General features: G+C 43.1%; 1 protein-coding gene across 2 annotated transcripts in view; it reads left to right on the top strand.

Moving 5' to 3' along the window:
• TMEM33 (transmembrane protein 33) overlaps nucleotides 1-14,479 on the top strand; it is a 19,603-nt gene continuing 5,124 nt past the window's right edge. For both annotated transcript variants that reach the window (XM_040965791.1, XM_040965792.1), the window contains exons 1-6: nucleotides 1-340; nucleotides 4,089-4,183; nucleotides 4,598-4,785; nucleotides 6,117-6,184; nucleotides 7,547-7,680; nucleotides 13,575-13,658. In XM_040965791.1, the coding sequence (XP_040821725.1) occupies nucleotides 296-340; nucleotides 4,089-4,183; nucleotides 4,598-4,785; nucleotides 6,117-6,184; nucleotides 7,547-7,680; nucleotides 13,575-13,658 (614 nt within the window). In that variant the 5' untranslated portion in view covers nucleotides 1-295. The remainder of the gene's footprint in view (nucleotides 341-4,088; nucleotides 4,184-4,597; nucleotides 4,786-6,116; nucleotides 6,185-7,546; nucleotides 7,681-13,574; nucleotides 13,659-14,479) is intronic.

A 14,479-nucleotide genomic window follows, 5' to 3' on the forward strand; every position in this document is an offset into this window, starting at 1 on the left:
CCTTCGCCGGGAGCCGGCCTTGTGTGAGGGCTGCCCCTTAGGGCCACACTCGGAAGCTCCGCCTTCCCGTCGGTTTTTCTGGAAAGCCGTCGGTGCTCGCGTCCGTGAGGGCCGGTGTTTCACGGCAGCTGCGGCGTGTCCTCGGAGCCTTGTGCTGCCCCGGCCCGGCGAGACCCTCTTCGCGCTCGCAGGTCGGGCAGGGCGGCTAGGAAGCCGGCGAGCCGGGGTCGGAGCCCGGCTGCCGGCGTTTCGGCCCTTTCTGTCGTCCCCTTGGGCGAGCCGGCGGCCCACCGCCATGGCCGACACGACCCCGAACGGCCCGCAAGGGGCGGGCGCCGTGGTGAGTGAGCGGGCCGTCGGGCTTGCTTTAGGGTTAGGAAGGCGAGCCGGGAGCTCGCGGGCGTTCGGAAGATCGGGGGTGGGTGGGCGTGGAGAGGCCGAGGGACAGCGCCGAGCCCCCGCTGGCTCGCCCGCAGCTGGTGCCCCTCGGCTCCAAGTCGCGGAGACGAGGCCCTTCCCGCCCTCCGATCGGCCCCGGGGGCCCAAGGGTGACCGAGGTCGTGCGGGGACGCCCACGCCTCGTGGTGCGCACCCCGGAGCCGCCCGAGCGCGTGTCGGCCCGCTTTGTGCCCATTCTATGGAAATTCTTAGGCCAAGACCCTAGAGCCGACCCTTCTCCCCCTCTTGGTGCATTTTGTCCTACGCTGCTTCTGAAGCAGGAATGCCCTTTACGCTTTTGGAAATGATCCTTTTAAACGTTTAGACTGCTGATCTGCAGCTTATTCGTTTATTGTCCCGGAGGCACTCTGTACGCTACTGTTTTATACAGGGGGCTACGGAAGGGAGCCAGCCAGGTCGCCCACGTGGGGGACAGGCACCCACCTTGAGCTGTCACCAGCAACCGCCAGGCCTGGGGGTTGAACCCTGGCGCTGAGATGTAGCGTGTGGAGGTCATAACGGCTCGGCTAAGCCCCTGCCCACTCTAGATATTAAACCCTGTGGGCTTATGATTTGGGCAGGTCACTTTTTCCTTTTTTTTTTTTTTTGAAAGTTTTTGTGCCATCTCACTATACACACTTTTTCATTCTGAGAGTTAGTCTCTGTGGTTAACCCACACGGAGGTGCAGTTACACAAGATATCACGTGTTTGTACATGTATTGTACCAGCCGAACAGAATTCTCTAGTCGTCCTTGGAAATGGCCTCCTCCTCCTGGGTTTGTAGTGGTGTCTGCTGGCTCTACCTTAGTGCATAGAGCAGCTCCCCTGTCCACCTCCTCCCTTTATTTGTATGTTTGTTTGTTTTGTCTTTCAAGACACTGATAGGGAGGAGTGACTCAAATGTCAGCCCCAAAGATTGATGAGACCCCCGCCTCCCCTACACGACATTTTAGACCTGCCTCTCAACCCTGATTTATACTTTCTTTTTTAAGACTTCTTCTTCTTCTTTTTTTTTTTTAATTTGAAAGCCAGGTTTACAGAGAGAAGGAGAGACAAAGATCTTCCATCTGCTGCTTCACTCCCCAAGTGGCCGCAAGCTCTAGGCTGAGCTGATCCGAAGCCAGGAGCCAGGCAGGAACTTTTTCTGGGTCTCCCACACAGGTGCAGGGTCCCAAGGTTTTGGGCTGTCCCCCACTGCTTTCCCAGGCCACAAGCAGGAAGCTGGATGGGAAGTGGAGCTGCCGGGACATGAACCTGCGTCCATATGGGATCCGGGCATGCAAGGCTAGGACTTTAGCCATTAGGCTATCGCACGGGGCCCCTGGTTTATACTTTTGAAAGTGAATAAAGTATTCAAGTCAGAAATGTCAATGAATCTTCAACAAAAGACTTTTGAGCAAAAATACTTAGTCTTAGGGGCTGGCACAGTGGCTTAACTGGCTAATCTCCACCCCATAAGCAGCATCCAAATGAGCGCTGGTTCTCGTCCCGGCTGCTTCAGTTCCCATTTAGCTCCTTGCTTGTGGTTTGGCATGGCAGCGGAGGATGGCTCAAGGCCTTGGGACTCCGGACCCAGGTGGGAGACCCAGAAGCTCCTGACTATTCCACTTCTGATCCGGCTCTCTGGCTATTGCCTGGCAAAGCAGCAGAGGATGGTCCCAAGCCCTTAGAACCCTGCGTCCATGCGGGAGACCAGAAGTAGTTCCTGGATCCCAGCTTTGAATCAGCTCAGCTCTGACTGTTGCATTCATTTAGGGATTAAACCAATGGGAGAAAACCTCTGTCTCCTCTTGGTAAAATCTGCCTTTCATTTAGAATTAAATCTTTTTTTTTTAAGTATAAAATAAAGCAATACGTTTTGTTTATTTGGAAGGTTCGGTTTCAGAGAGCGCTTCCGTTGATCTCAGTGGCTGGCCTGGGCTGGAGCCAGAGTCAGGAGCTTTTTCCTAAAAATAATGTTTAAAAGATTTGTTTATTTGAAAGGCAAAGCAAAGGAGAAAGGTCTAACATCTGTTTGTTCAGTTCCCAAAAAGACTGAACAACTAACTCTAGCCCCTAAACATTTTAAAGAGAATGTTCTAAAATTAAATTTCAGACGAAAGAGAATATTTGTAGAGAAATGGAACATTTTAAGAGTTACAGTATGTCATGCCTCAAAGCATAAGTCAGGTTATTTCTGATATTATATGGCATGTGATTAAAAAGACATACATTAAGACAAACTTGAATTTTAGGGGCATGGTGTTGTGGGGCAAGTGGTTTAAGCCACTACTTGCAGAACTGGCATCCAAGTCTGTTCCACTTTACTTCATCTCTCTGTAACGGACCTGGGAAAGTAGTAGAAGGTGGCCCAAGTGTGTTGGGTCCTTGCTGCTTACGGAGGAGACCTATGTTGTGTGGACTTTGGTTATATTCTAGCTCGTATGGTTGTTTGAATTGGAGCTGGATGTTAAAACGACTTATTACATTGTGGTAAACAAAGTGTAGCCACCCCTCCACCTTTTTAAAAAATTTGTGTACTTGATGTATTTTAGTGCTGGAACAGATTTTTATATTCTTGCCCTGATGGTAACGAACTGTGTATTGGGAAAAAAAAAAATAGCAAAGGAAAAGATAAGATGAAGGGAAAAAAGAGATGAAAATTATATTGTGGGAATTTAGTCTAGTACTATTGAACCAAGAGTAAAACTTAGGGGGAGCTTTTAGGGGAACGGTGCCATGGGACGGCTGACAGCCGTGCTCTGCACCTGCTCTGAGCCCAGGTCCTGCATATGCAGGCACGTTGACCGCAGGCTGGATTCAGCAGTGACGCTAGTATTTTTTCTTGGAAAGGTTTGTTTGGTCCAAACTGTTCCTTCAGTGCCCTCTTGTTCTGCTCTGAGACCCTACGTATTTGGATTTGTGATTTTTCTAAAAGTAGGCATTATGGCTCTCTTGAGAGCAATTAATTTTATTTGACACTGTTTTAAAACAGATGAAGACTATATTCCACATGTTGAAAGAGCACAAGACAATCAGCTGAATTTCCATTCAGGACTTTTTTCCCTAGTGAATTTTTGTTTTTAAAATGTCAGCCGGGCCCGGCGCGGTGGCGCAAGTGGTTAAAGGTCCTCGCCTTGCACGCCCGGGATCCCATATGGGCGCCGGTTCTGGTCCCGGCAGCCCCGCTTCCCTTCCAGCTCCCTGCCTGTGGCCTGGGAAAGCAGTCGAGGATGGCCCAAGGCTTTGGGACCTGCACCCGCGTGGGAGACCCGGAAGAGGCTCCTGGCTTCGGATCGGCATAGTATCGGCCCGTTGCGCTCACTTGGGGAGTGAATCATCGGGCGGAAGATCTTCCTCTCTGTCTCTCCTCTCTGTATATCCGCCTTTCCAATGAAAAAATAATAAAAATAAATCTTTAAAAAAAAAAAAAATGTCAGCCAATAATTTTCTATTTCTGCTAATTTAAATACTTCTGTTCCTTCCACATCAGAATTTAAGGTGTTTGGACTTGCCATCGGGCAGATAGTGAAACAATTCCTTGTGTTTTCAACTGGTGATTTGAAAAAAAGTGTCCTGAAGTTATGAAATCACTTAGAATAGGAATGAGGCTACATAATCTTCATTCCTAACATAATGTATACTGTAATATTTTTCTTTTTAAATGTAGCAATTCATGATGACCAATAAGCTGGACACTGCCATGTGGCTTTCTCGCTTGTTCACAGTGTACTGCTCTGCGTTGTTTGTTCTGCCACTTCTTGGGTATGTATTGTGCATATTTCTGCCTTTGACATTGAACTGTCTTTCAGGTGTAAGAATTGTTTAAAAAAAAAAAAAACCTGTAAAGTGATTTAGGGGCAAATCCCCTTATACCAAGCTAGAAACACCAGTTGGAGGAATAATTTACATTTCATGATTTCTGAAACGAGCATTGCATTGAACATCTAAAGAGAATGGATATGTGGGGTGGAAATGAATTTTTGGCTTCTTTTAACCTGACAAGAAGAGCTGCTGCTTTATGTCTGTAAGGGGATACTGCTGAGAGGATAGAGTTGTAATGTATTTGTACTGACAATTAAATGATTTAGGTGTTGTGCAATCATGATGCAATTCACAGAGGAGGAAGAGAAGTGATTGCTGTGTGTGTCTCCTGACACCCTCTCTGGTAATTTGCAGGTTGCATGAAGCAGCCAGCTTTTACCAGCGGGCTCTGCTGGCCAACGCACTCACCAGCGCTCTGAGGCTGCACCAGCGGCTGCCGCACTTCCAGCTCAGCCGAGCGTTCCTGGCCCAGGCCTTGTTGGAGGACAGCTGCCACTACCTGTTATATTCCCTCATCTTTGTCAACTCCTACCCGGTCACAAGTATCCTTTTCTGCTGCTTTTACAGTGGAGTTGTCAGCTAAGCAACAGGAAGGACTCAACAGTGAGGGCGTTCCATAATGCTTATATATTGCCTTTTGGTATTTCATTTGAAAGAAGATAATGTTTAGTGTAAGAATTTCAGAATTTTTTCTTAATACTAAGTTTTTTCTTTTGTTTTAAGATTATTTCAGTTGAACGTCAGAATTACAGAAAGAGAGAGGGAGAGACAAAGAACTAGATCCTCCATCTGCTGGTTTATTCCTCTGGATCTCTCGTGGGCCTTGGGCCATCCTGCTGTTCTCCCAGGGTATCGGCGAAGAGCAGTGAGAAGCCAGCATGCGGACTGGCACACATAGAGGAAATGGGTGCTGCAGGTGGAGCGTTGGCTGCTAAACCACTTTGCTGACCCCCGAATTTCTTTTAAAATGCGAAATCTAGACTTGGAAGACTTGTTTGGGGAATTTTTAACTTTTATTCTTGTCTCTTAAGCTTCTGTATTAGCAATGGATATTTTAAACTCAGATTCAAAGCACAAGCCTATGTATAAATTACTTTAGTATTTAATATTTTGATTTAACTTATTCATATCTTTGAGAAAATGCCCAGTTGTCTCTGGCTTTAAAAAAGTTCCTCAGCTCTTTCCTAATTCTCAGTGAGCTAGGAACAAATGGAAATTAATAAAGTAAATTTTTTATTGGAAAGTCAAAAAGGAAGATCATCTGTCAATTGTTCACTCCCCAAGCAACCATAACAGCTGGAACCATACTGATCCGAAACCAGGAGCCCGGAGCCTCTTCCGGGTCTCCCACCTGGGTGCAGGGTCCCATGGCTTTGGGCCATGCTTGACTGCTTTCCCAGGCCACATACAGAGAGCTGGATGGGAAACAGGGCCACCAGGATTAGAGCTGATGCAAAGCCAGGAGGAACCAGGAGCTCCCTGCGGATCTTCCATGTGGGTGCAGGTTCCCAAGATTTGGGTCATTCTCTACTGCTTTCCCAGGCCATAATAGCTGGATGGGAACTGTTGCCCATATGGGATGCAGCACTTGAAGGTGGAGGATTAGTCAGTAGAGCCAACATGCTGTCCCTGAAAAAGAATTTTTTAAAGCTAATTTTTATGAAAACAGTTGCACATTTTTTAAAATGAATTAGTTTACTTCTGTCTTTATAGATTACAAAACTTTATTTGATGTAAAATATACATAAGTAACACAAAAGCTATTGCACTGAACTCACTAATGTTTCACATCTGTGTATTTGGACATAATGCAAAGCCTACTTGACCAAGTTCCTGATGACGTTTGAATGTTGTCCTTAATTGTTTTCTACAGTGAGTATTTTCCCAGTCCTGTTGTTCTCTTTGCTTCATGCAGCCACATACACGAGAAAGGTCCTTGATGTAAGTACAGTGATGCTGCTCCTTTGACTTCTGGGTTAGGGTTGATATGACTGAGTTCTGAGTCATTGGTCATGCAGAGACTTCCCTACAAACTTGTTATAAACTATTTGTGATTTCAAAGTTCAAAAGTTTTGGCAGTTCTTATTGTTGAAGTTTCACAAAGTAGTGCATTGTGTAGATGAAGGATACCTCAGACTTACCCCTAGTTCTTGGAGGAATGCTTGAAGTTTGAAATAAATCTCTTACGGTTTTTGAGCAGCATGTGTCCTTCCAGTTTGGTGAGCTGGCAGGGATGTTTTGTTGTGGTGGTGTTTAGCATGCCGGCTAAGTGCAGTGTGGCGACTCACGCTGGTGGCAGACCACTGCTCTCAAGTGCTTGCTCGGGACATTAAGGCTGACTTCTTGTGCCAGATGACTTACTGCAGGAATTGCAGTTTCCAAATTTATTTGTATTGGTCTTTTTCTTTAATTCCTGGGCCACAACAATCATTGAATCTATTCTTGATTTGTTTTTAAATTTTTATTTATTCATTTAAGAGACAGAGAGACAGGCACAGAGCCACGTAGCGCTCCAGTTGACTGGCTCACTCCCGCGAAGGCCCAAGCTGGGAGCTATCACTAAAGCCGTCACTGCTGGCTGCTCCCCAGGATTTATGTTGGCAGAAAGTGAGTAACTGCTCTCTAGTGTTGGTTAGCTGGAGCCGCAGATATTTATAATTTTGGTTACTGAATAGTCAAAATTTTGTTTTTATTGGAGAGAGTAATTACCATTTTGGCTGAAGTCATCTGATGTCTCAAGAAAAACGAGCATCTAAGAATGCCAATATTTTTACTAAACTCAGGTATTTTTTTAAACTTCTTAAAAACACAAACTAAAGCAGGAAAATTTGTCCTTAAGTTATTTGTGAACTTACATACAATCATCGTCAGATAACTGGTTGTTAGTTGTGTTAGTTCTACAACCTTTAATCTTGAGAAATACAATGCAGTTGGTCCCCATGTTTGATTTCCATATCCATGGGTTTAACCAACCATCTAGGAAGGTATTAGAGAGAAAATTGGCCTAAAACATGGTCAGACTTTCTTGCTATTATTTCCTAAACAGTAACAGTTTAACAGCAATTTATATGGCAGTTACAGTGTGTTAAGAACTGTAAGTAATCTAGGTTTGATTAAAAATATATGTGAATATGTGCATAGATTTAGATGTGTATAGATTATATTGTGCCTTGTTGATGTAACAAAGTTGAATATTTGCATTTTGTTATTGGGGATTCCTGAAACCAGTCCCTCACAGATACTAGGGGACAATTATAGCTATTAAAAATGCTTTGTTTATAATATTTATTTCTTTTGTTTTAGGCAAAGGGCTCTAACAGTTTACCTCTGCTGAGATCTGTCTTGGATAAATTAAGTGCTAATCAACAAAATATTCTGAAATTCATTGCTTGTAATGAAATTTTCTTGATGCCTGCTACAGTATTTATGCTTTTCAGGTAAGAATAACAATATATTTGTTCCAGAAAAATGATGGCTTACTAAGAATAACTAAAAATTTAACTACTGGGCCATTGTTGTGGCATAGTGAGATAAGCTTCCGTTTGAGGCCTGGATATTTGGCTTCACATCCAGCTTCCTGTTAGTGCATCCAGGAAGAACGCGGAAGGCGGCCTACGTGCTCAGGAGGCCGGGGGCAGGGGCTCTTGGCTTGGACCTGGTTCCGCCCTGACGACTGCAGCCAGTTGGGGAACAGATGGAAGAAACCTGTCTGTTGTTTGTCTCTCTCTTCATAGCTCTGCCTGTGACATATATCAACTCCGAATTTCTCCTGCTTAGAGTGGGTAAGGTGTCTGCATGTAGAGCTCGATCATCTTGGCAGTCACCTAGTCCTTTTCTCTTTATAGTAGACATTCTATTTACTGAGCCATTGTAAGAAACTTAGGAATGTATACTATTTCTTCTGATATAGTATTTAACATTTTCAAAATTAATTTCAGAATTCCTGCTACCTTTGAAAGAATTTTGAGAAGTCTAGCTTAGCCTTTTCTGCCATTCTTACCCTTACACTAGAAAAAAAAAAATTACAGTCTTGTCATTAAGCTCCCTACCATTGCCTTCTTGTGTCTTACTTGCAGAAGTAGTACATGACTAAGGAAAACCTGCCTTTTAGAAGCTGAAACATTCGTCTGGTCTTGTTCCTCTTGGATAGTCTCGCATTTAAGTTCAGAGTCAGTGTACATTTGTGCATAGTTGGTTGCTGGATGAATATCCAGTCTTACAAGGACATTACAGATAAGGGCTAAAATATGTAGTAAACACCTTCTTACCTACACTTACATGCCAGTATTTTCTTAAGATATCAACTAATTTGCTATGTGTGTGATATGTTTTGTAGTTAGGTATTAGATCATGTCATATTGCCCTTTCAAATGTCTGTATTATCTGTTTTCCATAATTGTAATTTCTAATAAATATGACAATATGTTTTGTGATTTTTAATGTTCATTGTGTAAACTAGGCAACTTTTTTGTTTGTTTGAGAGGAGATGGAAAGGAGGTAGAGAGAAATGTCTTGTATTGTTGATTGACTCTCCACTTGGCCACAGTAGCTAGTGCGAAGCCAGACTGAGCCAGGAGCTTGGAATTACAGCTGGGGCTCCTGTGGCACATCAGCAGGAAATTGGGATCTGCATAGCTGGGACACTCTGATAGGGCTGTGGGTATTCCAGGTGGTGTCTTAACCCACTGGGCCCCAGCACCTGCCCCTAGGGAGGTTTTTATGGACCTTCTAGTTATTCCCTTTCTTTTTTTATTAAGATTTATTTTTATTTGAAAGGCAGATTTATGGAGAGAGAAAGAGATGAAGAGAGCGATCTTCCATCTGCTGGTTCATTTCCCAAAAGGCTGCAATGGTCAGAGCTGGGTCAGTCCAAAGCCGGGAGTCTAGAGCTTCCTTCCAGTCCCCTGCATTAGTGCAGGGGCCCAAGGATGCAGGCCATCCTCCACTGCTTTCCCGGGCACATTAGCAGGGAGCTGGATTGGAAGTTGAGCAATTGGCAGCTGAACTAGTGCCCAGTGGGATGCCAGCACTACATGTGGTACTTCTGCACCATGAAGCTGGCCCTAACTCCTTTTTTTAGTGGTCTCTTTCCCAGCATAGGGCAGAGTTTATAGATATTATTAGTAATTCAGAGCAGATCTGAAGCAAGGAGCTAGGAGCTTCTTTCAGGTCTCCCAAGCAGGTACAGGTCCCAGGGCTTTGGGCCGTCCTGGACTGCTTGCCCAGGCCACAAGCAGGGAGCTGGATGGGAAGTAGGGCAGCCAAGACGAACTGGCGCCCATATGGGATCCTGGCATATGCAAAATGAGGACTTCAGCCACTAGGCTACTGTGCTGGTCCCAAAACAAGTCCTTGTAAAGGTAATGGAAGGTAAAAATTTGTTACAATATGTGGCTTGTCTTTCGATTCCTTAACAATATCTTTTAAAGGAAAAAGATGAACTTCAATACACTTTTTATCATTAAAAAACAAATACATCTGTTTTATTTAATTGACAAAAATTAATTTGAGAGACAGAGAGCCATTATCTCTCTTAATTGACCTCAGAAATACCCACAGCAGCCCTCGCTGGGCTGTTGGCTCAGAAACAGGGGCAGGCATCTGGCATGAGTGTTAAAGCAGTGAGTCCCATAACAAAGCACCTGGGTTCGCAACCCACGTAGGAAATCTGCTTCAGCCTTCTCACTAGTGCAGACACTGCATAACGGTAGTGATGGCTCAAGTGATTGAGTTTCTGCCGCCCGTGTGGAAAGCCTGGATGAACCTTCTGGCTTTGGCATCAGTCTTAACCCAGCCGTAACTGTGGACATTTGGGGAGTGAGTCGGCTGATGCAAACTATTTCTCTCTGTGTGTCTGAATCTCTGTGTCCCTACCTCTCACAGTACAAAATTAAAATAATAATAAACACCGTGGTATTAATTAAAATAAATAGATGTCTAAAATCCTTCCATGTGCAACATTCCCTGAATGCTGAATACAGGCTTTGGTTAAGCAGTATTTTTAAATTGTTCAACTAAACTTTCACTGTAATGTTGAATAAAAGTCTTCTTTTTTCCTAGAAGGTAAAGGCAAATAAAAAGAAAGGGTAATTTGTGGTGAGGGGCAAAAAAGGATAATACAAAAACTCCAGGGTATCTCCAAGATTTTAGGTTTCAGTTTTTCATTTCCCTGTCTTGTAATTCTTACCACTTACACACTAATTAGTAAAAGGAACTTTTTGTTGTCCAGTGCTATTGTTTTCTTTTTCTTGGGTGACACCAAGTTCTGAAATTTGTCTCTAGTTAACTGGGTGAAAGTTAAAATATTTACCAAAACTAATTTTTTGTATCAGTTGATGCTCACATTCTGAGACTTGCAGCTTCTACTCAGTGTACCTTGGGCTCCTTTTGGTCATCTGGCAGTCAGGAACAGAGGTACTTGTACGCTGAGCTAGCTGCAGGGACGCTGACTCCATTGGTATTGACTCCATTGTGCTCTTGGGATGTTTTATTGGAACGTTAGGGATGTACAAACTTATCTTAATTTTAAACATTATTGTAAAGGAGATGAGAATTTACCAGAAATATTTAAATAGATGATTTAGTTTTGAAAATCAAGTCATACTTCATTGTTATTAGGAAAAGCTATTAATGCTTTAATCTATGACTTGAATATAACTCAGGTTATAGAATTAAAAGCAATGTGAATTCATTAGTAGTCTTCATTATGAGTCCCACCCTTCATGGTAGACACATAGTCTAATATCAGCCGGCTTTATTAAGTTATATTTGCTCTGTGTTTGAAAATGAGCACACAGTCGATTAGTTTATCTTCCACAAACATGCACTTGTGTGCAAAGACAGATAGAAGGATAATCATTGATGCTTTATTTGTAATTGTATGCTGGAGCCATCCTAAATATTCATTAGTAGGGAGCTTATTGCATAATGATAGAGACATAAGATGGATTACTTGAAGGTGGGGAAGGAGTGCAATTGTTTATGTGTTATGGTATGGGACAGCCTCCAAGAGAACAGGTCAGTTGGCTGACAACACTAGGTTTTTCTCATTTATAATTCGGAGTATGTATGTACAGCTGTGTATGTTTCTTTTTGTGTCAGTTTCATGGGTATGATAAATAATAATACCTCCCTCCTATGTGTGTTAAACGGATTCAGTGAATTATAAAGTGAACAAAGTTAATGGTTACATATATTTGTGTACATGTGTTTCTAGGGAAAAAGAATATCTTAACAAGTTGTGTTGTAACTGAGGAAGGAGCTAAACTGAATGCTTGGAAACTTGTTTCCCAGTGAATTTTTTTTTCTGTTTTTTGCATTAAGTGTTAACATTTACAATTTTAAAAGAAAATCTCAGGTTATTTTTTTCAGAGAAAATTAATGTGACATTTAGCTTAGTGTTAATTTATAATTGTTTAAATGATTTTTGTTGTCATAGTAATATGCAATTTAGGAAAAAAGACTGAGAAGTCATGTTTAGCATCTGAATGTCTTCCATAGTAAGTGTAAAATACATAATACGTTACAGTAGACATAGTTTTATATTCTGCTCTGTGGCTTTCACAATCAAGATTTTAACTAACTGAATACTAAGTCCACTAACTAGATAAAATTGCTTAGTCTTGTCACCTTGCTGTCCACATTATTTTCAGTTACTCAATATTTCTGTCAGTCCTGGTAGTTTTCTTAGGTAAATTTTTTTTTAAGATTTATATATTTTTATTGGAAAGGCGGATCAGATTTATGGAGAGAAAGACAGAAAGATTTTTCTTATGTTGGTTCACTCCCCAAATGGCTGTAGTGGCCAGAGCTGAGTCAGTTTGGAGCCTGGAGTTTCTTCTAGGTCTCCCACATGGGTGCAGGGTCCCAAGGCCACAAACAGGGAGCTGGATGGGAAGTGGCACAGCCTGGACATGCACTGGGTCCTAGATAAGCATTTGTAATTGAAATTTCATAAACTTCGGCTCAGCGCAATAGCCTAGTAACTAAAGTCCTTGCCTTAAACGTGGGCGCCGGGTCTAATCCTGGTGGCCCCACTTCCCATCTAGCTCCCTGCTTGTGGCCTGAGAAAGCAGTCAAGGATAGGCCAAAGCCTTGGGACCCTGTGCCCACGTGGGAGACCTGGAACAGACTCTGGGCTCCTGGTTTTGGATTGGCCCAGCTCCAGCCATTGTGGCTGCTTTGGGAGTGAATCATCGGACTCAAGATCTTCCTCTGTCTCTCCTCTCTGTTTAATCTGACTTTCCAATAACAATAAAGCTTGTAAAAGTAATTTTTTTTAAAAAAAGAAATTTCATTAACTTAATACTTGTATGTCCTCTTGGAGTATTATAATTGAGCTTTATAACTAAGAATACTAATTAGTACGGACTAGATAGGTTTACTAGTGAGCCAGTTTAGTTAAAATAAGCCGTTTATATTCATTTTAGGGTCTGATTTTATATTTGAAAAGCAGAGTTAACAGAGAGAGAGGGAGAGATCTTCTTTGTGCTGATTCACTCCTCAGATAACAACGGTGGCTGGGGCCTCGCCAGGCTGAAGGCAGGAGCTGGAATTTCAGCAGTCTCCTATTTGCGTGACAGGGGCCTAGGTGCTTGGGTCGTCTTCCAAGGCTTCCTGGGGGTGTGGGAAGGAGCTCGATTGGAGTGGAACCCGGAAACTCAAAACTTCTGCTCACATGGGGTGTTGGCATAACTGCTGTGGCGTGATGCCACCCCGCAACTCCCCACCCTCGTATCAGTTGTGATTGCAGAAGTGTTTGTGTAATATCTTATGATTTTATAAGTCATACAGAACATAACTCTTGAGATGGAAACAATAATTTTTTAGTTAACAGTTGTTTTGTTTTAAGAATTTGGGTATAGGGCCTGGCGGCGTGGCCTAGTGGTTAAAGTCCTCGCCATGAACGCGCCAGGATCCTATATGGGCGCTGGTTCTAATCCCAGTAGCTCCACTTCCCATCCAGCTCTCTGCTTGTGGCCTGGGAAAGCAGTGAGGATGGCTCAAAGCCTTGGGACCCTGCACCTATGTGGGAGACCTGGAGGAGATTCCTGGCTCCTGGCTTCAGATCAATGCAGCACGGGCCATTGTGGTCACTTGGGGAGTGAATCATTGGATGGAGGATCTTCCCCTGTCTCTCCTCTGTATATCTGACTTTGCAATAAGAGTAAATAAAAGTCTTTTTAAAAAAAGAATTTGGGTATAGATATGATAGACATTGCTGTCTATTTGATGAATGAAAAAGACATCTTCTGTTTGAATTGCTTTAAGTTCTGAAATTATGCATATGAATTGGTAGTGTATACTTACACCCTGTATTTATTTATTTCAGTGGTCAAGGAAGTTTGCTTCAACCTTTTATATATTATAGATTTCTTACTCTACGATACTCCTCTAGAAGAAATCCATATTGTCGGTAAGTTGAGAAATAAATGAGTCAGTTAAGTAAGTAAGTTTAAATCTGTTTTGTTTGTTAAAAATGTTGTGAAAATACAGTGTCTGTAAGTCTTAGGAATTGAGCTAGCGTATTGGAATTTAGAAATTGGCAGTGTTTTCCTTTTAGGCCTGTTACGACTGAGGTAGTAAGAAGGTAATTATACACGGTCCTCCTCTTAGGAAGGGGTTCTATCCTGATAAACCTTGATGGGGTGAAGATCTCCCAAATAGGAGTGTGCCTCCCCTCGGGAATGTCAGTGCTTTCCACCACTGTCCACTGTGGGTTTGTTTATCCTTTAGGATGCCGTCACTGACCCCTGCAGCCTGCTGCTGCCCAGTGCCGCCCGAGAGCCACACAGCAGTCTACTAGCCCAGGGACAGTAAAAGACTAAACCTCAAGCACAGTTCATATTGAATGTGTTTTGCTTCATACCATTATGAAGTCTGAAAATCTGAAGCCATCATACATTGAATTCATTGGCAACTGGGGCTGACGTTAACCTGATGACCTTTGAAGCAGTGCCCATGCCGAAGGAGCTTAAAGATGTCTGGCAGAGTGATGTAACTGGGAGGATTGGCTCGAGTGAGCGCACTCCGTGCTGCCTCACTGACTGTGTGACACCGGGAGAGGCACGCTGAGTGAGAGCGTGTCCATTCAAGGAAGCAGTGCTTGGACTGCTCTCATCATGTGATTTTTCTTTCTCTTCAGGATAGTTGAATTTGCCCAAGAAAAGGTAACTTCTGTAAAGAAGAAAATATAAATAATCCTTAGAGCAAGCAATTTATTAAACACTTTTGTTG

Source organism: Ochotona curzoniae, unplaced genomic scaffold, assembly GCF_017591425.1.
Source record: "Ochotona curzoniae isolate NIBS_2020 unplaced genomic scaffold, NIBS_Ocur_1.0 scaffold_4505, whole genome shotgun sequence".
In the NCBI taxonomy this organism is placed as follows: Eukaryota; Metazoa; Chordata; class Mammalia; order Lagomorpha; family Ochotonidae; genus Ochotona; species Ochotona curzoniae.